Below are 23,518 nucleotides of genomic sequence, written 5' to 3'. Positions count from 1 at the left end.
TCAGGAAACAATTTTTAATATTGTGTAGTGTTTTTCAGTTAAAATGTGAAATAATTTTATATAAGTTGGACTTCTACGTACCATTTTATAAGCTTTTTTTCATTCTGCACTGTGTAGTGGATGTTTATAGCAGAACTACATTTTAAATGTCTATTTCACATGTTGGGTGGGATTCCATTGGATGTAGGTAGATAATCCTTTTACTGCTATATATGTGTGTGTGTGTGTGTGTGTAAAAGATACTATAGACAATATACATATATACTTTGAGCAATATATATACATACGTAATATATACATATATTGTTTCTAATATCTTTAATATTAGGAAAAATACCAAGAATACACTTTAAAAATCTTTGTCTTCCAAAGTTGCTGTTTTCATCTTTACATAGCCATATCCTTGGTAGATTTCTTTTATCCTTGGTAGATTTTTAAAAAATTAATTTGCTGTTTATTTGGCTATACCCAGTCTTAGTTGGCAACATGTGGGATCTACAGTCTTTGCTGCAGCATGTGGAATCTTCTAGTTGTGGCATTTGAGATCTTTTTTAGTTGCAACATTCAAACTCTTACTTGAGGCCTGCAAACTGTTAATTGCAGCATATGAGATCTAGTTCCCTGACCAAGGATTGAACCTGGGCCCCCTGCATTGGGAGTGTGGAGTCTTAGCCACTGCAGCACTGGAGAAGTCCCTGAAGTTAGTAGTTATTTAGCAGTTTGAGTCCCGGATATATATGGAGATCAAAACTAGGCACTGCGTATGCACATGAAATGCTCCTGGGCCACAGATCCCTTACAGTTGAGGAATATCTTAGACTCTCAGATTTAGTGATCTTGAAATAATTTAACATCTAAACATTTTGAAGGAAAACTGTTGGAAGACACTTTATTGTTTTGCACTTATCTATTTCAATAAAGATGGCCTATAAAGACATTGTGACCCAATTTATATATACATTATGATGCTAAAGGTTAATTGGAAGGGTCTTAACAACTTAATAGTGCAGTTACTGAGGCAGTTAAATTAAAAATTATCTGTCATTTACTCGCATGTGATTGTACTTCTGACTAGGAAAATTTCAATGGATTGTCATACCTTTTGGTAGAGTTGGAATATAAGTGCAAAATCCTAAGCTTCAGTTTATAGTTTTTCAGATATGCAGTGAACTAACTCCTTGTATGGGCCATGTAGTGCTTGTAATAAGTTGATGAACAGTAAAACAATTATGATCACTGCTTTCGTGGAACTTTCATGTGAAGGGATAGGCAAATATGTTACCCATGTTTGGTGATATAAGGTGGAAAGAAAAAAGACTGGTGCGGAGGGCGGGGCGGGATTGCAATTTAGACAGGGTAATACTCACTGAGAAGGTGACATTTGTGTAGACTTGAAGTAGTTAGCCATATTGGCATCTGGAAGAAGATGGTTCCAGGCAGAGGAATCTAAGGTAAGAGTATGCTGGAGAAGCAGCCAGGAGGCCACTGTAGCTAAAGGGAACTGAGCAGAGGGGAGTGAAGAAGAAGGCTAGAGCAGCACCAGTGGCTGGGTTCCCTCAAGCTGTGTTTATTCATAGGCCATTGTAAGGGCTCAGGCTTCCATTCTGAGTCATTGGAGGGTTTTGAGCACAGGATGACCTGAGTGTTTTATATTTGGAAAGTCTTTTTCTCGTGTTGAGAATAGACTGGTGTGGAGCAAGGGTGGAAACAGGGAGACTAGTTAGGAGGTTAACATAGTAATCCCAGTGAGAGGTGATGATTCTTGGTTATAGCTGTGGTAAGAAATGAATAGATTCTGCATATATTTTATAAGTGGAGCCAAAAGAATTTTTTGACTGATTACAGTGAATGGGAAATCTAAGAATTTGGCCTGAGTAACTTAAGGAAGGAGTTGGTATCAACTGAGATGGGGAAAACAGGTGCAAGGATCGAGCCCATGCCCCTTGCAGTGGAAGCATGGAGTCTTAACCACTGGACTGCCAAGGAAATCCCAGGGGCTCAGTTTTGAACACGTTTTTCATTAGGAAATTATATAACACAGTTCTAGATATATGAGGGAAATTTGGGTTGGAGATAGAATATATAGAAGTTATTGCTATATATAGTTTCTAACATTGTAAGACTGAAGTATATCAAGAAAGTGAATGTAGAGAAGTCCAAAGATTCCAATACTGTGAGGTCAGAAGAGGAAGTGCTGGTAAAGGAGACTAAGGAAGAGACCAGTGACATGGCATTTTAGAAACAGATTAACAAAAGTGTAACTTGGACAGACGGATCAGTTTCTCTAAGGCTTCTGGATGGCTAAGGTGATCACATGTTGTAGTTTATACCTGTTGTCTTGGTGTAAATTGTTAATGGTACCCCTTTATTTTCAGAAGCATCCTAGTTTGGTTAATAAATGATGTTGTCACTCTACTAATAGATCTCATAAAGTGAGGGCTCAATTGGGCATTAGTTTAATGCATTAACTTGCTTATGTAATGAAGACTGACTTGTTGAAAAGTGTGTTAGAGTAGTATTTTTATCCTTTGCAGTTCTTTTTTTTTTTTGGCCATGCCTTGCAGCTTCAGGATCTTAGTTCCCAGACCAAGGATTGAACCCAGGAACTGAACCCTGGCCTCCGGCAGTGAAAGCACCAAGTCCTAACCCTTGGACTGCCAGGGAACTCCCTCCTTCGTAGTCTTTAGGTGTTAATGCGAAAAAGTTGTAACCCTTGTTACAGAGCTCATGTCAGAAGAGAAGATATAGTTTGAAGTGCCAAAGTAAGCAGGAATTCATTTTATTGGAAGGTCAGTGAACACTTACTTTGCTGGATTTGTGCTGTACCACAGGTAAACCTGCTTCCCAAGTGGCACGAGGGGTAAAGAATCTGCCTGCCAAAACAGGAGATGCAGAGAGAGACACTGGTTTGATCCTTGGATTGGGAAGATCCTCTGGAGTAGAAATGGAGTGGAAATGGCAACCTGCTCCAACAGTCTTGCCTGGGAAATCTCATGGAGCTGGGTGGGCTTCAGTCCATGGGGTCACGAAAAGATTTGGACATGACTTAGCAACTAAACAACAATACAGTGTAAAGTAACTACTGTTCATACGAATACTATACTTTGAATAATACAAATTTAGGGTTCTTTTTGGCTCTGCTGGGTTTGCATTGCAGCTTAAGGGCTTCTCTTATTGCGGAGCACAGGCTCCAGAGCGTGAGGTCTTGGTAGTTGCGGCGTGTGGGCTCTATAGTTGTGGCTTGAGGGCTTAGTTGCCCCATGGCGTGTGGGATCTTAGTTCTCTGACCAGGGATTGAGCGTGTGTCCCCTGCATTGGGAGGCAGATTCTTAACCACTAGACCACCAGGAAAGACCTTGAATAATACAGTTTTAACTGAACACAACTTATAAAAATTAAAAATACTTTGATTTATACTTGCCACTAAAAAGAAGCATTTTATTTTACTGTTATTATTATTTGGCTGTACTATGCAGCTTGCAAGACCTTTAGTTTCCTGACCAGGGATTGATACTGGGACCATGGCAGTGAAAGTGATAGGTCCTGACCACTGAATTGCCAGAAAAATCCCCCCAAATGAGCATTTTAGATTTTTAATAAAGAGGTCTTCTTTTGACCCCTTTTATTCACACAGTTCTGATGATAATGTTATCTGAAGGCATCTTAGCCAAGGACTTTCTGACTTAGAGTTTTTATTTTGAACTTGGGAGGTTATTGAGTGGTTTCTTGGACATCTTTTTTTTTTTTTTTTCTGGAAATGACCTGTATATAAGCTGCCTGGTTTAGCTTGGATGTGAAGATTCTTGAAACAACCAGTGGTATATATGTGTAGCTCTGTTCATTTTTCCTTTAGTTCCTTTGGCTGATATTTTACCAAAATCTCAAGTAATCTACTTATTCTAAACTTACCTACCCTTCTGATGGGTTTCCCCCCCTTTTCTTTGACTTTTCTTTAAACATTTCTTTGAAAAAGAAAGGTGGAAAATAAAATACATACTTATGTGAAAACAATGTTAGAAACTAAAGAAGATATAAAAGGCAGTCTTCCACACTTTACCTTCTTACTCAGAGGTAGCTATTAAATACTTATTCAATAAAAATTCCTATGTCCTCATCCCCACCTGCAGGATCTTAGTTCCCTGACCTGGGATGAAACCTGGGCCTCTGCAGTGAGAGTCCTAACCACTGGCCTGCCAGGGAATTCCCATCTGTGTCCCTTTTTTTGTCTTAATAAGTGTCTTTCCTGCACAGTTTTGCTTCATTTCTGTTTAACAGCTGCCTTGTTTCAATATACCATAATTTATTTCTTCTTGTATTTCTTCATATTTAAGCAGTTACTTTTTGCTCTACTTTTTCTATTTGCTGTGATACACAGTATTTCACTGAAAATCTGTTTCCTTTGAGTTCTTGAGGTAATATACATCAAAAGATACAGTCTTACTGATGGAATTATGGTTTCCGGAGTAATGCAAAAATCACTTTCTACAGTATTGCCAATTTGAGTTTCAGAAAAGGTTGTACCAGTTAATAATGTTAACAGTCTTGGTGAAATATGCCATCATCATAATATGAAGGAAATAACTTGCTCTAAGAATTTATAGCAAGCATGTTAGTTACATATAATGGATAGATAGCATCAGTTTATCTTTGACTTCTTATATGGCATTACTTTAGAATAAACAAAAATGCCTTGCTACGTCCCCAAGATTCTCTTACTGTGTTTTTTTTTTCCCCAGAAAGATGTAGAGAAGAATAGCATAGGTAGAAACAAAACAGAACAAAGCAGGGTAGGCTTTCTACATTGTTAAGAAGTTATTAAAGGTTTAAATGCCCTTACCAAGGGGATTTTTTTTTAAATTTTTTTACCAAGGGGATTTTTAATCTTCATGAATTTCCTTTACCTTACGTAGTAAGTTCTGATGGTAATGAAGTTATGAGCAGATTTCTGATGGTGAAGCTGTGGATAAGCTCAGCTCCTTGCGTTCAAAGATTCTTGTGTCAGCAGTGGTACTTGGTGAATTCTTAAAAAATTGGAGTGGGGTGTGTGTGTGTATGTATATGTTGTGATACAGAATAGCCCTGTGTGTGTTGTGATACAGAGTAGTTCCTGACTCAACAGGTGGTTGGAATTAATAAAATGATAAGCATCCTGTCATTTTAGCTATATTGCTGCTTTGAGTTTCCTTTCTAAATTCTGTTACTGAGAAGTTTGAACAGTGCAGGAAGAAATTTGGGTTCTAGGGCCCTTAATTTACTTTAAGTCAGCTGTTCAAATATTGAAACATATATCCTAAAATACAGCTTTAAAACCAAACTACTGTCTGATTCTGAAGCAATACATAAGTAGTAAGGTGAATAAATGGAATCTGTAAATAAGTTGTAGAGAGTGTGGGAAGAGGGATTGAGAATGTCAGATGAATGTTTCTTTCCACGAGCCCTAATTTTAGGGTAATACTTTCTTGTGGCTTCTAAAGGATGTAGTGTAAATTATCATTGAAATTGTTAGAGGAGAAGCCTCGTGTTATAGGACATCTTGCTAAAAATACAATCTTTTTTGAAGAGGATGGATGTATTTTCTTTTTATACTGCCCCTACCTAACTTTTTAAACTTGGCATCTTTTTATCAGTAACGGTTGAGACATCATAATTTTTAAAAGGTCCTTGGTGGTATTTCAGGTCTTAAGATGGAGAGTTATTTAACCTCTTTTAATCCTAATAAATTACCTAATTAAATTTTTTTTATTCTAAATAGGTGCCATGTTTCAGAACAGAGTAAGACTCCTGGTAAAAAAGAACTGAAGACACTGTACGGACACCAGATACAGGCTGATTACAAAGAAAGCAGTAACCTGCCTCTGAGGTGACTAAAGGGGAATAATGGTGATTTTGCGCCGGGCTCGGCCGCCTGCTTCCGCCCCAACCAGCAATGAATCTTGACTCGCTCTCGCTGGCCTTGTCTCAAATCAGCTACCTGGTGGACAATTTAACCAAGAAAAACTACCGAGCCAGCCAGCAGGAAATACAGCATGTAAGTAAACTAGTGAGAAAGCAAGCATCATTAAAGGAATGAGTGAAGGAAATGAGTAAAGGAATACAGTGAAGAAAATTGGAAATTTATGTGGGTATGCTGCATGAAAAATAACTTTGTCTCTTATTTCTAGTGATTTCAGCTTAATATATAGAGGAGATCTTACTTCATTGCTTTTTTCTACATTTTAGGATTCACAGATTTTGATTTTTCTATAAAGCTTAGGAATGTGGTCTGTTTCATTTTAGTCGGTCCCGTTTTCTTTTCTGCCTTAAAAAAAGTGAGATATACTTCACAAACTATAAAACTGATCCTTTTAAAATGTAAAATTTGCTAGTTCTTAGTATATTCATAAAGTTGTTTGGCTGTCGCCATCTAACTCGAGAATGTTCACATCACCCCAAGAGGAAACACCTGAATCCATTAGCAGTTGCTTTCCATTTCTCCCTACCTCCAGCCATTGGCAACCACCAACCTACTTTTTGCCTCCATGGGTTTGCCTTTCTGAACATTTCATATAAATAGAATCATACCATATGAGGCATTTTGTTTCTGCCTTCTTTCACTAGCGTAAGTTTTCAAGGTTAATTCATGTTGAAGCATGCATCTGGATATTTAGGTTTGGTTCCACTTTTGGCTGTTGTAAATATTGTGGCTATCAACATTCATTTACACGTTTTGGGTGGATGTTCATTTTAAATTTTTGAGAGTATGTACCAAAGAATGGAATTGCTGGGTCATATGGTAATTTAGGGGAACTGTGGTGGAAACTCAGTAAAAATCTTGGCCAGCTCCACAGGGAGAGCTGGAATGGATATCACAGTGGTCCCCTGGGGGTCCTAGATGGCTTGGCCTTTGTATCCATGTTGTTGTATGAGGGCTGCCTCAGAAAGACCATGTGTTCTTGGGTAATACGATTCAGCTTAGACGAACACGGAAGGAGCCAATTGCAGGGGTACCTACAACTTTACCTTGAAGTGGGAAATATGGTGGCACTGCCTGGATTTCCCCCAGCAAGGCTCAGTGTGGTCAGCTTAATAGTATATTATAATTGGTTTGATCGGCTTCTCTACTCTGAAGACCTCAAGGTGTGGGACTGTCCTTTAGTCTCTATCTCCTATACCTAACCTTTAGTGTTCAAGTGCATTTGAATTGAAATAAAAGAAGGAATAAATTATTTAATAATTAATTTTGAATGTCGATGCTACAATGTTTGGTGTTAGCCTTGGGCTGAGGTTTTCAGTGTGTACAGATTTTCTTTAGACAAGTGTGGCCTCATTGGTACCTTTCAGATAACCCCCCTATTTTACTTCGAGAATGGTAAGAAATTTAGAACTGGGATGGGAATAGGGTTCTAGTTCTTGACTCTGGATATCCTTTGGTGATAGGTAAAGGCTTACTGCAGTTCTTAGCTGCCTAGTATTTATTTTTATAAGTATTTAGGGGCTTCCCTTGTGGCTCAGACAGTAAAGAATCTGTCTGCAATGCGGGAGACCCTTTTTCAGTCCCTGGGTTGGGAAGATCCCTTGGAGAAGGGATCTTCTCCAGTATTCTTGCCTGGAGAATTCCATGAACTGAGGAGCCTGGTGGGCTGTATAGTCCATGGGGTCACAAAGAGTTGGACACAACTGAGTGACTAACACTTTTCACTTGTTGTGGCTTAAATAAGTTGACTGGAATTGTGTTCCTTTTGTTCTTTCTTCTGCTGACAAGTAGGAAGAAGGAATATTTATCAGATTTTCTTTAGTTGTATGAAATCTGTAAACGTGAATGAGCTGGCTAGTATTACTATGCTATACGTGAAAAAGCAACTTGAGAATTTAATTTGCCCCCTTAGTCAGGATTTTACGATGTCCTTTAGAGAGTAACTCCTATAGTTGTTATTTTCTTTGAAAATATTTGTTGTCATTATTAAAGAAGATATGAGGACTTTGCTGGTAGTCCATTGGCTAAGACTCCACACTCCCAACGCAGGGGTCCTGGTTCGATTCCTGGTCAGGGAACTAGCTCCAACATGCTACAACTAAAGATCAAAGATCCCTCATGCTGCTGCTAAGACCCGGTGCTGCCAAATAAATTAGTAAATATTTAAAAAGGTACTATATGAGTAAAATATAGAAAAATAAAATCAAGCCTGATTTTCCTACTCAGCTTTTTAATACTTGAGTAATTTTTGGTTTGCATTAAACGTATTTTTATTATAAAAACATTTTATACTGTTCTTTAAATGATAGTCTCAATAAATTTAAAATTTTTATTAAAATTTCAATTATTTCATTTATAAAATATAATAATAGTTTTAAGATTTTATTAAAGATGATCTCAATCACACATGAGTAGGTATAATAGAACCCCCATGAATCTGTCATCTGGTTTCATTTACCATAAACCTAATCTCAATACCATTATCACAACTTTTTTTAAAACGCTCAGTCATTTTTTTTTTTTAATGTTATTAGAGTATAGTTGATTTACAGTGTTGGTTAATTTCTGGTGTATAGCAGAGTGATTCAGTTATGTGTATGTATATTATTTTTTGTATTCTTTTCCATTATTGTTTTATTACAGGATACTGAATATAATTCTCTGTGTTGTAGAATAGGATGTTTATCCAGTAGGATGTGTTTATCCATTCTGTACAATAGTTTGCACCTGCTACTCTCAAATTCCCAATCCTCCTCCAAACCCTTCCCCCCAGCAGAATAGTTCTTAAGCATCAAATATCCAGTTAACATTAGCATTTTTTCAGTTGCCTCATTTAAAAAAATGTAAAAACTGTTGACTTGAGTCAGGACTGCTCCCCCATAGTTTGTTGCATTTTTATTAAATCTCTTTTAAAATCTATGGTTAATCCTTCTCTTCCCACCCCCTGCAGTTATTTTGTTAAATCAGATTGTCCTGTAGTTACCCACTGTCTGAATATTGCTGATTACATTCCCAGGGTGATATTTTACATGTTCTTTACTTTCCTATAAATTGATAATTAAATTTGGGAACTTAATCAGATTAAGTTTTTTTCCTCCCTTAGGACAGTTTTATGGGTGGCAGTGTATATTTAATTAGGAGGTTCATAATGTCTAGTCTCTATTTTTGTGATTTTTGTCAGGCATTGTTCATTGACTGGATTTCATTGATTGTTAAGGATTGCAAAGTGGTAACATTCTAATTGTTAGCATTTTTTATTAGTTGAAATAGTTCTGTAAATGGAAACTTGCCCTTACCACCTGTAATTGTCTGGTTGCCTGAAGTATGATTTATATAGAGGAAGGGCTTGATTCTGTTCGCTAGTTTTCAAAATGACTTATTTCCTAGCCTCCAAAATAAGACCAATGAATGATTTTTTAATATTAGAAATCTGCATATTTTTTAACATATTTGATGTGTTTGAATCCATTGAAAGTATTCTTGATATTCATCCATTATCCTTCTTGGCCAGTGAAAGCTTATTCTTATTGGCTTCCAAGTCCTTTGACCCTATTTTAAATTAAAAAAAAAAAAAATTTCCTCCTTCCTTCCTTGAGCCTTCGCTGCTGCATGGAATTTCTCCAGTTGCAGTGTCCCGGCTTCCCATTGTGGTACTTCTCTTGTTGCAGAGCACAAGCTCTAGGTGCACAGGCTTCAGTAGCTGGGGCACATGGTATCAGTTGCTCCATGACGTGTGGGATCTTCTGGGACCAGGTATTGAGCTTATGTCCCCTGCATTGGTAGGCAGATTCTTAAACCACTGGATGACCAAGGAAGTCACTGAAGTTTTTTTTTTTTATATGAGAGGCTAGAATAGGAAAAAAGTAGTCTTAGTTCCACCATCTTAGGAGTTTGACAGTTTTGTCCTTAAATTAATGTCTTTTGTGTTAAAAGTAATCTTTTATGTCTCCTGCAAAAATTTTTCATGTTCTTTTCAATATGTTAAACTGTTTGAATAGGTGCACTGTTTTTTATAAAGTAATCCGAAGCATTCATACAGATAATACACTAAAAACCCAGAACAAATCTTTTGGTTCATGGAGTCTGTTAATGTGCTGTTTAACAGACAGATTATTACTCTACATATACATTGTGCTAAGCTCTTTTCAATAACCTCAGATATGCAGATGACACCACCCTTATGGCAGAAAGTGAAGAGGAACTAAAAAGCCTCTTGATGAAAGTGAAAGAGGAGAGTGAAAAAGTTGGCTTAAAGCTCAACATTCAGAAAACAAAGATCATGGCATCTGGTCCCGTCACTTCATGGGAAGTAGATGGGGAAACAGTGGAAACAGTGTCAGACTTTATTTTTTATATAATCACTGCAGATGGTGATCACAGCCATGAAAATAAAAGACGCTTACTCTTTGGAAGGAAAGTTATGACCAACCTAGATAGCATATTCAAAAGCAGAGACATTATTGCCAACAAAGGTCCGTCTAGTCAAGACTGTGGTTTTTCCAGTGGTCATGTATGGATGTGAGAGTTGGACTGTGAAGAAAGCTGAGTGCTGAAGAATTGATGCTCTTGAACTGTGGTGCTGGAGAAGACCCTTGAGAGTCCACTTGGACTGCAAGGAGATCCAACCAGTCTATTCTAAAGGAGATTAGTCCTGGGATTTCTTTGGAAGGAATGATGCTAAAGCTGAAACTCCAGTACTTTGGCCACCTCATGTGAAGAGTTGACTCACTGGAAAAGACTCTGATGCTGGGAGGGATTGGGGGCAGGAGGAGAAGGGGACGGCAGAGGATTAGATGGCTGGATGGTATCACCGACTCGGTGGACGTGAGTCTGAGTGAACTCTGGGAGTTGGTGATGGACAGGGAGGCCTGGTGTGCTGCAATTCATGGGGTCGCAAAGAGTCGGACACGACTGAGTGACTGAACTGAACTGAAGATCTTTTCTTGACTAGATATGACATGAGCACAGATACATAAATTCCCAGTTCTCACTTATAGTCTAGTGAGACGTAGAAAATAGAAAATTATCTGGTGATTGTAAGTACCATGGAGAGAAGTAAAGCAGGGTGAGGGGTGATGATGGCAGGTCATATTGCTATTTTAGGGAGGGTAATTAGGAAACCTCTCACTGATGAAGTGACTTTAGAGCAGAAACCTAAAGGAGGTGAGAAGACAAACCAGTTTTAGATACCTGGAGTTTTTTAGTTAGAGGGAATAGCATTGGTAAATTTGAGCAACAGCGAGAAGCTCAGGGCTAGTACTAATAATCAGATCAGTTCCTTTAGGGCTGTTCCCTGTGGGCTATTATTATAAAAGCTGCAGTTGTGTTAGATTTCAGGTTATACTCTTTAGGGTAAAAACAACAATGGACAGAAAAAGTGAGGCTCCCACAAGTGCAGTTTGTTATAAAATTGTTGCCTTACAACTTCAATGTGTCATTTGTGCTGTTTGATATTTTTGGTGTAGAGGGGAATCAATGTACACAGTTAGGTGGGGCTAATTCCTGATAGTTCCTGTTTTTCTTTCCTTCTTGCTAGTGCCTGTAGGAAGCATTTTAAAAATACGTAATCACAAAATATTGGCACCTCCATCTCAATTCCTAGAACTCTTATTCCAGAATGAACAGTTATGTAATTTGGGATGTTGTCCTAGAGGTGAATTTAAAAAAAAATCACTCAGTTTTGACTACAAACTCGTTTTTTTGGTCTTTTTAGATTGTGAATCGGCACGGTCCTGAGGCAGACAGGCATTTGTTACGCTGCCTATTTTCGCATGTGGATTTCAGTGGCGATGGTAAAAGCAGTGGCAAAGATTTTCATCAGGTATTTGGGGCTTACACAGTATATATTTGCTTAGGTCCAGTTGTTCCCTGAGTTGCATTTTGGGCATAGTTGCATAGCAGATCACACATACAAATAGGATCCAGAAATAATCTTAGCTGAATGGCTTAAAGATAGAGGGACTTCTCCTTTTCTTGTCCTTCTCTTATCTTCTCTTGCCTGGCTGAAGAAGGCAATGGCATCCCACTCCAGTACTCTTGCCTGGAAAATCCCATGGACGGAGGAGCCTTGTAGGCTGCAGTCCATGGGGTCGCAAGGAGTCAGACATGACTGAGCGACTTCACTTTCACTTTTCCCTTTCATGCATTGGAGAAGGAAATGGCAGCCCACTCCAGTTCTTGCCTGGAGAATCTCAGGGACAGGGGAGCCTGGTGGGCTGCCGTCTCTGGGGTCGCACAGAGTCGGATACGACTGAAGCAACTTAGCAGCAGCAGCACCAGCAGACCATTATAGCTACACAATTCAGGCTTAGAGAACTGGAAATGAGACCTGCTTGAAGGAAGCGGGACTGTAGGGCAGTCCGCAGAAAGAAGATCTCTTGTCCTAGATCGAGTTCTATGGCTTGCTTCTTAATCTGGGAGCAGTTTGTCATGATATTATGGTGACCTTGTCAATGGACTCTCTCCTGCAGAGGTTTTGGTTAACACTTATTGTTAATAGACTTTGGTAGTTTCAGTGGGATTTTTTTTTTCTTTGCTTTTTTTTTTGTTGTTGTTGTTTTTTATTTTTTATTTTATTTTTTTGTTTGTTTTTTCAGTGGGATTTTTAAAGAGCTGATTTTGATAATGTAGGAACAGTATACAGTATCAGGTTACCCTTTAATATTCTGAGCAGTGCTGCTTCTGTTTATGCAAGATAATGACTGAATGCTAATGAAATTTTATTTTTTATTTTTAAAGACTCAGTTTCTGATTCAGGAGTGTGCGTCACTGATTACGAAGCCAAATTTTATCTCAACGCTGTCCTATGCCATTGATAATCCATTGCACTATCAGAAGGTTGGTATTCCTTTTAGTAGCCCTAAGATGTAATTTCTTATTAGATATTGTAAAAAACCCTTAATCCTTGATCTCGTATCATATTTTAATTTAAAAACTTCAGATACCTACTTTGGGGGGTTTATAGCTTTCTAACAAAGTCAGGGTAGTTTGATAATAATTAGAACCGTAATAAAACCGGGTCATATCAAGGCTTAAGCTTGTCAGAACACAGTTCCACAACTGTTGCTAGCCTCACTGCAAGTTTGTCACTCCTCTGCAGCACCATCATTGGGTGAACAGATGCTTTTATAGATCTGAAAATTGTATGCTCCTATTTTAAAATAAAGTTTGGTTTGTTTCAGAGTTTAAAGCCTGCACCCCACTTATTTGCCCAGCTGAGTAAAGTTCTCAAGTTAAGCAAAGTACAAGAGGTAAGTGATTTAAGAAAAGAGATATGCAGAATTAGCAATAAAACAACTATTTGTACTCTTTGGTCAATCTGACCCTTGTTGTTTCAGGTAATTTTTGGCCTTGCCCTCTTGAATTCTTCCAGCACAGATCTCAGAGGTTTTGGTAAGTTCTTCTTTCCTGTAGTGAGGTTAGAGTCTTTAAAATCTGTGGATTTCTGAATCTTGAATTTCCATAGTTTAGAGAGTATGATTATTTTTGTTTGATCTCCTTTGTGTGTATATAGTAAAAACACATTAAAATTTGCCTTCATAACCATTTTCAAATGTATAATTCAGTAGGGTTAACTGTTCACATTGTTATGTAGTGGATGTCTGGAACTTCTTTGTTCTGAAAAACTCAAGCTCTGTACCTGTTCAGAAATTCTCTACCCCCTCACCAAACCCTTGGCAATTGCTCTTTTATTTTATGTTTGCCAGCTAGAGCTGTGAAAACACAGAGGGTGAAGGGTGAGTTGGTGAATGAGAACGATGGTCATCTATCTACATTTTGATGGTATGTGACTTCTGACCTGTTGTGGTGCAAAAATAACTTTTGTTTGTTTGTTTGTTTACTTCCCTTCTAGCTGCCCAGTTTATCAAACAGAAGCTTCCAGATCTTCTGCGTTCTTACATTGACGCAGACGTCAGTGGAAATCAGGAAGGTGGCTTCCAAGATATAGCAATAGAGGTCCTACACCTCCTCCTGTCCCATCTCCTCTTTGGGCAGAAGGGAGCCTTTGGAGTTGGACAGGAACAGATAGACGCCTTTCTTAAGACGCTGCGCAGAGGTAAAAAGACTGTCTGTAGCCTATAAAAGATGATACAAAAGATGGTTTTTTTGGATGAACACACATGGCAAAGGGATTTTAGAATACAAATGAAGACAGTGATTTACCTTTCTGTTAAGTTGATAATCTTTGAGAAGGAAGAGAGTATTTTATAATTTAAAATACAAAAGTGATAAAAGCCTTGTTATAGAAATAGTATAATGTGAAGAGTACTTCACCGACAATCTTGTTGTCTAAGTGCCACCTCAGTTTGGGCTTGGTGTATTTCCACGTGGTCAGATTTTTCCCTTTAATGGGAGACAGACACTGCGGTATTGTGGCATGTTCTTTTTGGTTTGAAAGAAATTGATCACTCTTGATATACCCACTTTGGCTCTTTGGCTGCTGGCATTGTGCTCAGATAACTCCTGGTTCTGTTGTTGCCATCTTACTTTCAGAGATCTTTAAAACAAATCTTACAGTGGACTAGCCATTTTTACTGTTGTTATTGTTTTCTTAACGTTTATATAATTTATATTAAAATTTATATAATTTTAAACTGCATTAACTTTCTCAGTAATAGGAAGTTTTCCACTTGTCAGTGAAATGAAGAGACATGGATGTACCAGTTGTTTCTGATGCCTTCCTTGCATGGGAATTGATAGCTCTGTGTGACATTTTAGAGTGATATATAGGGTGTGAAGTATATAGTGATATATAGGAACAACAGACTGGTTCCAAATAGGAAAAGGAGTACATCAAGGCTGTATATTGTCACCCTCCTTATTTAACTTATATGCAGAGTACATCATGAGAAAACACTGGGCTTATGGAAGCATAGGCTGGAATCAAGATTGCTGAGAGAAATATCAATAACCTCAGATATGCAGATGATACCACCCTTAGGGCAGAAAGTGAAGAACTAAGGAGCCTCTTGATGAAAGTGAAAGAGGAGAGTGAAAAAGTTGGCTTAAAGCTCAACATTCAGAAAACTAAGATCATGGCATCCAGTCCTATCACTTCATGGCAAATAGATGGGAAAACAGTGGCTGACAGTTTTCTGGGCTCCAAAATCACTGCAGATGGTGATTGCAGCCATGAAATTAAAAGATGTTTACTCCTTGGAAGGAAACTTATGACCAACCTAGACAGCATATTGAAAAGCAGAGACATTACTTTGCCAACAAAGGTCTGTCCAGTCAAGGCTATGGTTTTTCCAGTAGTCATGTCTGGATGTGAGAGTTGGACTGTGAAGAAAGCTGAGTGCAAAGAATTGATGCTTTTGAATTGTGGTGTTGGAGAAGACTCTTGAGAGTCCCTTGGACTGCAAGGAGATCCAACCAGTCCATCCTAAAGGAGATCAGTCCTGGGTGTTCATTGGAAGGACTGATTTTGAAGCTGAAACTCCGATACTTTGGCCACCTGATGCAAAGAATTGACTCATTGGAAAAGACCCTGATGCTGGGAAAGATTGAGGTCAAGAGAAGAGGATAACAGAGGATGAGATGGTTGGATGGCATCACCGACTCAATGGACATGGGTTTGGGTGGACTCCAGGAGTTGGTGAATTGCGTGCTGCAATTCATGGGATCGCAAAGCGTCGGACACGACTGAACTGAACTGAACTGATAGGGTGTGACTTGGTCAATAGATAATGGGATCTAAAAGAATTAAAAATATACTCACGACCGTTATATATGACAAAGGAACATTCAAATTTTAGAATTGGTGTTGAAGTCATAGTTTGGACTGGGCTAGCCGGGTTGGAAAAAACTGAATAAACTTTGCTTTGAGTATGAACTTGTCAAAGACTCAGGTTTGAGGGACTTTTAAAGAGTAAAAGAGGACAGTTCGTTTTTAATCAATATAATAGTTATAATTATCTTCTTCCTTTTTCAGATTTTCCCCAGGAACGCTGTCCCGTGGTGCTTGCACCACTTTTATACCCTGAAAAACGGGACATTCTAATGGACAGAATCCTGCCTGATTCCGGAGGGGTAGCTAAAACCATGATGGAGAGCTCTTTGGCTGATTTTATGCAAGAAGTGGGCTATGGCTTTTGTGCAAGGTTGGTAGTAAGGCATTTTAAACCTCTGATTACTCTTAGGACAAGTACAATGTCATTTTTTAATGCAAGTTCCTGATGATTCCTTGATGTGTTTTCTTTGCCTCTCAAGAATTTTGCTTCTAAATTCAATCTTTCACATATTAGTTTTGCTGCCACCTATTAGTGTTTTGGTGGCTAAATTTCTACTTCTCCACCCCCCTAATTGCTCACATTTATGATTCAGGGGTTCCTAGCCTAGTTGGCATGTTAGGCATTTTTAGCTTTTGAGAGAGAAAGGGCATTGCAGCAAGTGTTAATGGGACTGTGTCCCATCCAGCATGCCTGATTTGCTCCTGCCTGCTCCCACCCTCAATTTCCTCACTGTGCCTTGATTTTTACAGTCTTCCTTTTCTGGCCTTTCATACCCTGCCTCTCAAATATTTTCCCCACCTGCCAGGGGCATCAGAGGAAATTGCTTACCCTAATGGTAGCACTTAGACTGTTAAACAGTGGCTCATTAATGTTTCTTCTCAGAATATATTATTAAGGGCGTTTATGTGCTTTGGTTTGACTGTAAGTGTAACATTTAATATTTTTAAAACTCATGTAAATCACATTTCCACTTAACGTTTGAAAGTGTATTTCTTATGTGTATGTATGTGCCTGGCATAAAACTGCTGTTGGTGTAAAGTGAGAAGAAGTACATTTTCAAGGCTTTGTACATATCAGAATAACCCTTGATTGGTATAAATCAAGTTATTCTTTAAAATACTGTTATTCAAAGATTGAGGAGGATAATTTTGTTTCTTTTTGAAAGATACTACTCTTAATTCATAGTTCCTTCTTTCATCAGTATTTTAAACTTTTTTCTTAACTGGGCATTTTTTCCATTACTTGCTGTGTAAAAGTAAGAAGAAATGAAGTGTATTACTCTATGTTAGTAAAACTAGTGATTTCACTCAAAGACTCAGATGAGTGTTTATCTTAACTTTGGTGTTGAGGGTGCTATTTTTCTGAAGTTAAATTTTTGTTTCAGTATTGAAGAATGTCGCAATATAATCATGCAGTTTGGTGTTCGGGAGGTCACAGCTGCCCAGGTTGCAAGAGTTTTAGGAATGATGGCTCGAACTCATTCAGGATTAACAGACGGAATTCCATTACAGGTAAGTGTGTCAATCAACTATTTTACAAAGTGAATTAATGTCCTACCCTTTTTATTTTATTAAGTCAGTATGATTATTCTATCAATCTGAGCTGAACACATGCAGTAGTTGGCTTTGTTTAATTCATTTTTTACTCTTACAGAGTATCTCTGCTCCTGGCAGCGGAATCTGGAGTGATGGAAAAGATAAAAGTGATGGAGCACAGGCACACACATGGAATGTAGAAGTCTTGATCGATGTTCTCAAAGAACTGGTGAGTGCATGTAATGTTGTATATTTATGATGTTAGCAAGGTATAGCCCAGAGAATGAAAATGTTAATGAGTAAAGTGCCTAGCTGAATGAGGGCTGCACTGTTCTGTAATTTCTGACTTCATTGGCTTAAATGTAGTGAAACATCAGAAATAATTATGTACTGGAAATAGCACATAGTCAAACTCTAGCTTTGTTCATAATGAATTGTTGCTATGCAGTTCTGAATCACACTGATGAGATGATTTGCTAGTGGTTACTGTGTGGTTTTTGGGGAAGGATGAATTTGTTACCAAGTAATGATTATATGAAGAATTATTGAGGAGAAAGTCTGAATGTTTTCTGGAAGGTGTAACAAAAACCCTGCCAACTTTGTTTATGGTGGGTAGGAATAATAAAAATCAATACATCTCGTACTAGTTCCACTTCTAGAATGTCCATAACTAAATAATTGGCTCCCAAATAAAAAGTACTTCTCCTAAAATAAAAAGTACCTCTCCTAAGATGTTGAAATGTTAAATAAAAGGGTGAAACTTCTAGTTATTAAAAGGGAGTGTGGAGTCAAGATCAAGATGTAATATTCCAGGCTTGTTCATAAAATGTCAAGAAACTACATATAAGGCTAACGACTACACACACACGCATAACATTCTTGGTAAGGTGTCAGGTCATTTATCCCATATTTCAGTTTTAGTTTTCTACATATGTACTTAGAGGCAGAACTGAATAACAAGGAATCGTACCATTCTCTGTATGACCTTAACATCAAAGGGGTTTCCTTTTATTTTTCTTAATAGTAAATGGGTTTATGGTGTTCAAACCTATTAAAAAAATAACTTGATCATGGCAGAAAATTTGGAAAGTGAAATGAAAGAAAAGCAAAATAAAATCACAGTTTTATCACTTATGGATAACCAGTTATTTGTTCTTAACCTGTGGTTGTCTATATAATGAAAACATGCTTTTCTCTCTGTTTTATCGCAGTAGTGTATTGCCTTATTGACAATACTCTCTTTTTAATTGTAGACAAGGACAGTGTTCCATGTTATCTGAACCTATGTTGTTTTGATTTCAGAGTGCAAAGGCTATAAATTAAATACCTTCAGTGTAGATTTGAATAGTTGAATTAGTAATACTTTCCTCTTCCTTTTTCTTCTCATATATTTGAGTTTCTGTACATTTTTTTGTAGACAGGGAGCAGAGGACAATTTCAGACACACATTGGGTTAATAATTTATTTGTTTTTGTTGACTACCCAAGATGGAAGGAGGAAACCATAGGGGTACACCTGTGGACTTCCCAAACTTAACCTCTTTCTAGGAATGCTATTTAATAGTATATTTATGATTCTGTTCTGTCACATTCAGTCCTTGAAACCAACTGTAGAAAAAAATCTCAACTCTGAATGCTATTGTTGCCTTAGAGTGAATATCCCAACTGAAGTTTACTCTTTGTACTGTATACAAAGCAAGTGTTAAAGTCTTCAGAGAAGTCACCTTAAAGCAAAACTAAACTGGATATGATGCTTTGGTTGGAGATTTAATTTTGAAGTATGCACATCCTTTTTTTTTCCCTTTCAAGCACAAAATATTCTTTTCTTTTTTTTTTTTCCATTTTGGCCACACAATGTGGCATGCAGGATCTTAGCCCCCCACCCAGGGATCCAACTTGTGCCATGACATTGGGAGCTCAGAGTCTTAACCACTGGGGCACCCACTTGGGACACCAGAGAAGTCCCAAGCACAAAATATTCTTATTGCTTGGTGCAGAGTGTTTGGTAAATGATCTTCTATAAACTTGTTTCCTGTGCTTTGTGTTTCTTTAAGGAATCTCATCGTGCTTTTATGAATACTTTCTCATAAAACATTTTTGAATAGAATTTTTTAGTCATTTTGACATAAAGAATTTAGATCATTTTTCCTAATGCATACATTGAGATACTTTTAGGGAAGCTCTTTAAGATTGACATTTGGGATAATTGATTTATCTTTGCCACTTTGTTCCAAAGTAATGAAATCTTACTGTAGAGAAGAGGCATTATTGGGATGGGTGTGTTCATTGCACTAAGTAGAGGAAGAGAGATTTCCCCATTATGTCCTCAGATGTATTCAGAAGTATATCATGAGCTGAAAGGTTGGAGTCGCTTGCTGAAAGATTGGAGTTGCTTGCTGAAAGATTGGAGTTACTTACTAGTAGAGTTGGTTTATTTTTAATATTAAGAATTTGCTTTTCTGAGACTCCCCTGGTGGTTAAGAATCTGCCTTGCAGTGCTGGAGATACAGATTCGATCCATGGTCACTAAACTAAGATCCCATATGCCGCGGGGCAGCTAAGCCCATGTGGTGCAATGAAGACCCAGCACAGCCAAAATAAAAATAAAAAAAAATTTTGAAAAGAATATACCTCTTGTAAGACTTTTTGGTAATGCCAGAAAGATTTAGATGATTTTGTGTCTATAATTAGACCATCTTAATTGAGCTAAAGATTTAATGTGACTCATTGGATAAAGCAGTCAAAATATGTGCACTTTTGTTCTTTAAACTTTGAAGTGCTTTTCTTTTTTAGAACCCGAGTTTGAATTTCAAGGAAGTAACTTATGAACTGGACCATCCTGGGTTTCAAATTCGTGACAGTAAAGGACTTCATAATGTAGTCTATGGCATTCAAAGGGGTCTGGGTATGGAAGTGTTCCCTGTAGATCTCATATACAGACCTTGGAAACATGCAGAAGGCCAGGTAAGTGAATAGTGTTTAGCTATAGAAGAGACACAAAATAACAACTAACATAGTGACATCTGTCCTTTGATTAAAATATTGTTTTAAAGTAGAATTTGTTTTGCATTGCTCAGAAAAGCAGAGACTCCTGTTAATTTTGAAGAAACATAGTTTAATATCAGACTCAGCTGAAGTGTAGCAATCAATCGGTTTTCCCAGTATTTTAAGGATGTTTGTCTCCAGGGTCGTCGTGTACCTTATTTTGTCTGAATTACCTGTGGTTTTGAAAGATCAAATAATTAAGATTTTAAAGGGAAATTTCTGATAACCTTAAGATTGAAATTAGCCTTGTTAAAATGTTTCAGTTTTTTAACATCCACAGTCATTTATGGTAGTAAGGACTTTTTTCTCTTTTTCCAGCTCTCCTTCATTCAGCATTCCCTTATAAATCCAGAGATCTTCTGTTTTGCCGACTATCCCTGTCATACTGTTGCCACTGATATTCTGAAAGCACCACCAGAGGATGACAATCGAGAAATTGCCACATGGTAAACACTCTTCATCTAGCTTTTCTTGAAAGGATCACTTCTACTTTTTTGAAATATGATTAATAGTTAGCCAACTACATAGTTAAAGATTTAAATGAAATAGTACTTTTAGCAAGCCTGCTTACCCTAAATTTTATATAGTAGGATGTTCTGGGTGAAAAATCTCTATTTAGTCCCCTTATCAGTAGATACATCTTTCTTCTTGTAATATCTGCCATTGTATATTTTCTGAAACTATCAGACACGTTGGAAGGAGATTTGCATTTCTCTGTTAGGGTTAAATCCCTTTCTTTTCTCTGTAGATTTTGCTTGCTTGCTTTTGTAAGTGGCTCAAAGTGACCAACTCATGAAATCTCAGACTTTAAGTTAATTATCTATTTTCTTTGTGTTTCAATTCCAAATTTCTGAGGGAGAATCTGATTGGCTGAGTTGGTTTCTCCTGAAACTTAAGTCATTCCTTTCTGAGGGATGGGTGTGCATTACTATTACAATACACTCATGGCTATAGGGAGTGGGCATGGGCTGTTTTGGTCCTCAAAGACATCTACTTTATAATGTTTTTTCCATTTTTTCCAACCATACTCTACTGGGACACTTTCCCAACATGAACAGATAGTGTTTGGGGGGAGAGGGGAGAGAGGAGGATGTGTTGTGGCTGTTAGTTTTAGGACAGTATAAAGCCCTATTGGGCTTGCCAGGTGGCACCAGTAGTAAAGAACCCTCCTGAGAATGCAGGAGACTTAAGAGATGTGGGTTCAGTCCCTGGGTTGGGAAGATCCCCTGGAGAAGGAAATGGCAATCTACTCCAGTATTCTTGCCTGGAGAATCCCCATGGATAGAGGACCCTAGCAGGCTACAGTCCATAGGGTCACACAGAGTCAGACACAAGTGAAGCGACTTAGCATGCATGCACGCACAAAGCCCTGTTGACATCATCTTATAAAACAAAGGATGGTAAACTTTGCCTGTAAAGGGTTTAACATCTGGCTTTGTAGGCCAGATGGTCTCTGTGCAACTACTTAACTCTTAAATTGTAGCACAGTATAAATGTGGGTGTGGCTCTATTCCAGCAAAACAGTATTTATAAAAATTAGGCAGTGTGAGATTGGGCCTGCGAATGTTGTTTGCTGATACCTGTTCTGAAAGAATGACCCAAGCAGTGGTCTGTTCTGAAGCGTATCGTTTCCCCAGATGTTCAGGTGTAGCCAATGTTGGATCTACTGGGTTGGGTTTTTTTTTTTCCTCCTGTTAAGACTAATGTGTATAGCAGTGTTTCTTCATTTTATTTTAACAGATAAAGACCTCTTTCCAATTTATAAAACTGAAATGTCATTATACATTTAATAACTCCTTGATACACCTGTATATTCAGGTTTCCCTAATTGTCTCAAAAATGGTTTGTAACAGTTTGTATGATTGGGAGTCCAAACAAGGTCTGGTCTACGTACATAGTTTCTTTCATTCTATAAGTCTTCTTCCTCCATTTTTAAAAATATAATTCTTCACCATTGATTTAATGGAAAAGTAGCATCCTATAGTCTTCCCTATGGTATAGGGTATCTGTTTCCTCATGGTATTTAATTTGATCTCTATTCCATAGTTTTTATGGACTAGGATTAGTAAGATTTGAGGCTTGACTGAAGCCAAGCACATTTAGCTTCTTAGGGCAAGAAGAATTCATAGGAGGTATTGTTCACTTCTGGACTTGTATGACATCAAGAGGGGCACATAAGTTAAAACTGTGTTACCAAAGTAAGTGTTCCAGCTGGGTTTTCTTTTTAAATTGAAATATAGTTGATTTGCAGTGTTGTGTGAGTCAGGCTGTATTTTTATGTAGAATGTTTCTTGTGTTTATGTTTTATTGAATTTTTGACTGTTTCTAAACTCTGATACTGTTTTTTTCACTCGAATCACAAAAAGATTTTCATGGTGAGGAGGTCCATGGTTATGCAAATGGTCAGTCACATCTGCTCCTTCATCACTTATTTTGTTAATTTGGACGGCTTTTAAAGTTAGTTTGAAAGCATGCCAGCATTATATATTTGAGATGAATCAGCACCAATTTAAATATTTTTCAAATACTAAAAGATGACAGCAACTTGGTTTTGCCTTGATAGCTGGTATCATTTATTTGGAAAATGGATTTTGTGTCCTTAGATTTTCACTGACAGATTATCTTATTTCCATTCTTGTTAGGAAGAGCTTGGATTTGATTGAATCTCTGCTAAGGCTTGCAGAGGTAGGGCAATATGAGCAAGTCAAACAGCTCTTCAGCTTCCCTATCAAACACTGTCCAGACATGCTGGTATTGGCCTTATTACAAATCAACACCTCCTGGCACACCTTACGCCATGAACTCATCTCCACTCTGATGCCAATTTTCCTTGGAAACCACCCTAACTCAGCTATAATTTTGCACTATGCATGGCATGGACAGGTAAGATATGACCATTTCTTTATCTTAATAATCAACATTAAAATTTTTTTTGTTGATTTGTGTTTTGGGTGTACAGCAAAGTGAGTGTTACACGTACCCGTATTCACTCTCTTAGATTCTGTTCCCATACATGCCGTTACAGGGTGTTGAGTAGAGCGTCCTGTGCAGTACAGTAGGTTCTTATTTAGTTATGTTTTGTACATAGTAATGTGTGTATGTCATTCCCAATCCCCGCCCCCCATAACTATGTTAGTTTCCTACATCTGTGATTCTATTTCTGCATAATAGACATTCTTTTGATGATGTTCAACTAGAGAAATTGTCAAACTTGGAATCCTGACTCTCTTGAGAAAGTCATACTTCCATAAA

The 23,518-nt window shown here is 37.7% G+C and overlaps 1 protein-coding gene across 7 annotated transcripts in view; it reads left to right on the top strand.

The window, feature by feature from the left end:
* CNOT1 (CCR4-NOT transcription complex subunit 1) overlaps window positions 1–23,518 on the top strand; it is an 84,708-nt gene that overhangs the window by 22,224 nt on the left and 38,966 nt on the right. For all 7 annotated transcript variants that reach the window (XR_008200861.1, XM_052655249.1, XM_052655246.1 and 4 more), the window contains exons 2-13: window positions 5,753–6,028; window positions 11,667–11,774; window positions 12,692–12,790; window positions 13,135–13,203; window positions 13,291–13,345; window positions 13,806–14,009; window positions 15,888–16,056; window positions 17,072–17,198; window positions 17,341–17,451; window positions 20,015–20,185; window positions 20,585–20,712; window positions 22,909–23,149. Coding sequence is in view for 6 of the 7 variants with exons in the window: in XM_052655249.1 (XP_052511209.1) it covers window positions 5,927–6,028; window positions 11,667–11,774; window positions 12,692–12,790; window positions 13,135–13,203; window positions 13,291–13,345; window positions 13,806–14,009; window positions 15,888–16,056; window positions 17,072–17,198; window positions 17,341–17,451; window positions 20,015–20,185; window positions 20,585–20,712; window positions 22,909–23,149 (1,584 nt within the window). In the remaining variant the exon portion in view is untranslated. The remainder of the gene's footprint in view (window positions 1–5,752; window positions 6,029–11,666; window positions 11,775–12,691; window positions 12,791–13,134; window positions 13,204–13,290; window positions 13,346–13,805; window positions 14,010–15,887; window positions 16,057–17,071; window positions 17,199–17,340; window positions 17,452–20,014; window positions 20,186–20,584; window positions 20,713–22,908; window positions 23,150–23,518) is intronic.

Source organism: Budorcas taxicolor, chromosome 18 (genome assembly GCF_023091745.1).
Source record: "Budorcas taxicolor isolate Tak-1 chromosome 18, Takin1.1, whole genome shotgun sequence".
NCBI classification, from domain to species: domain Eukaryota; kingdom Metazoa; phylum Chordata; class Mammalia; order Artiodactyla; family Bovidae; genus Budorcas; species Budorcas taxicolor.
This window is presented reverse-complemented; position numbering and strand designations above follow the sequence as displayed.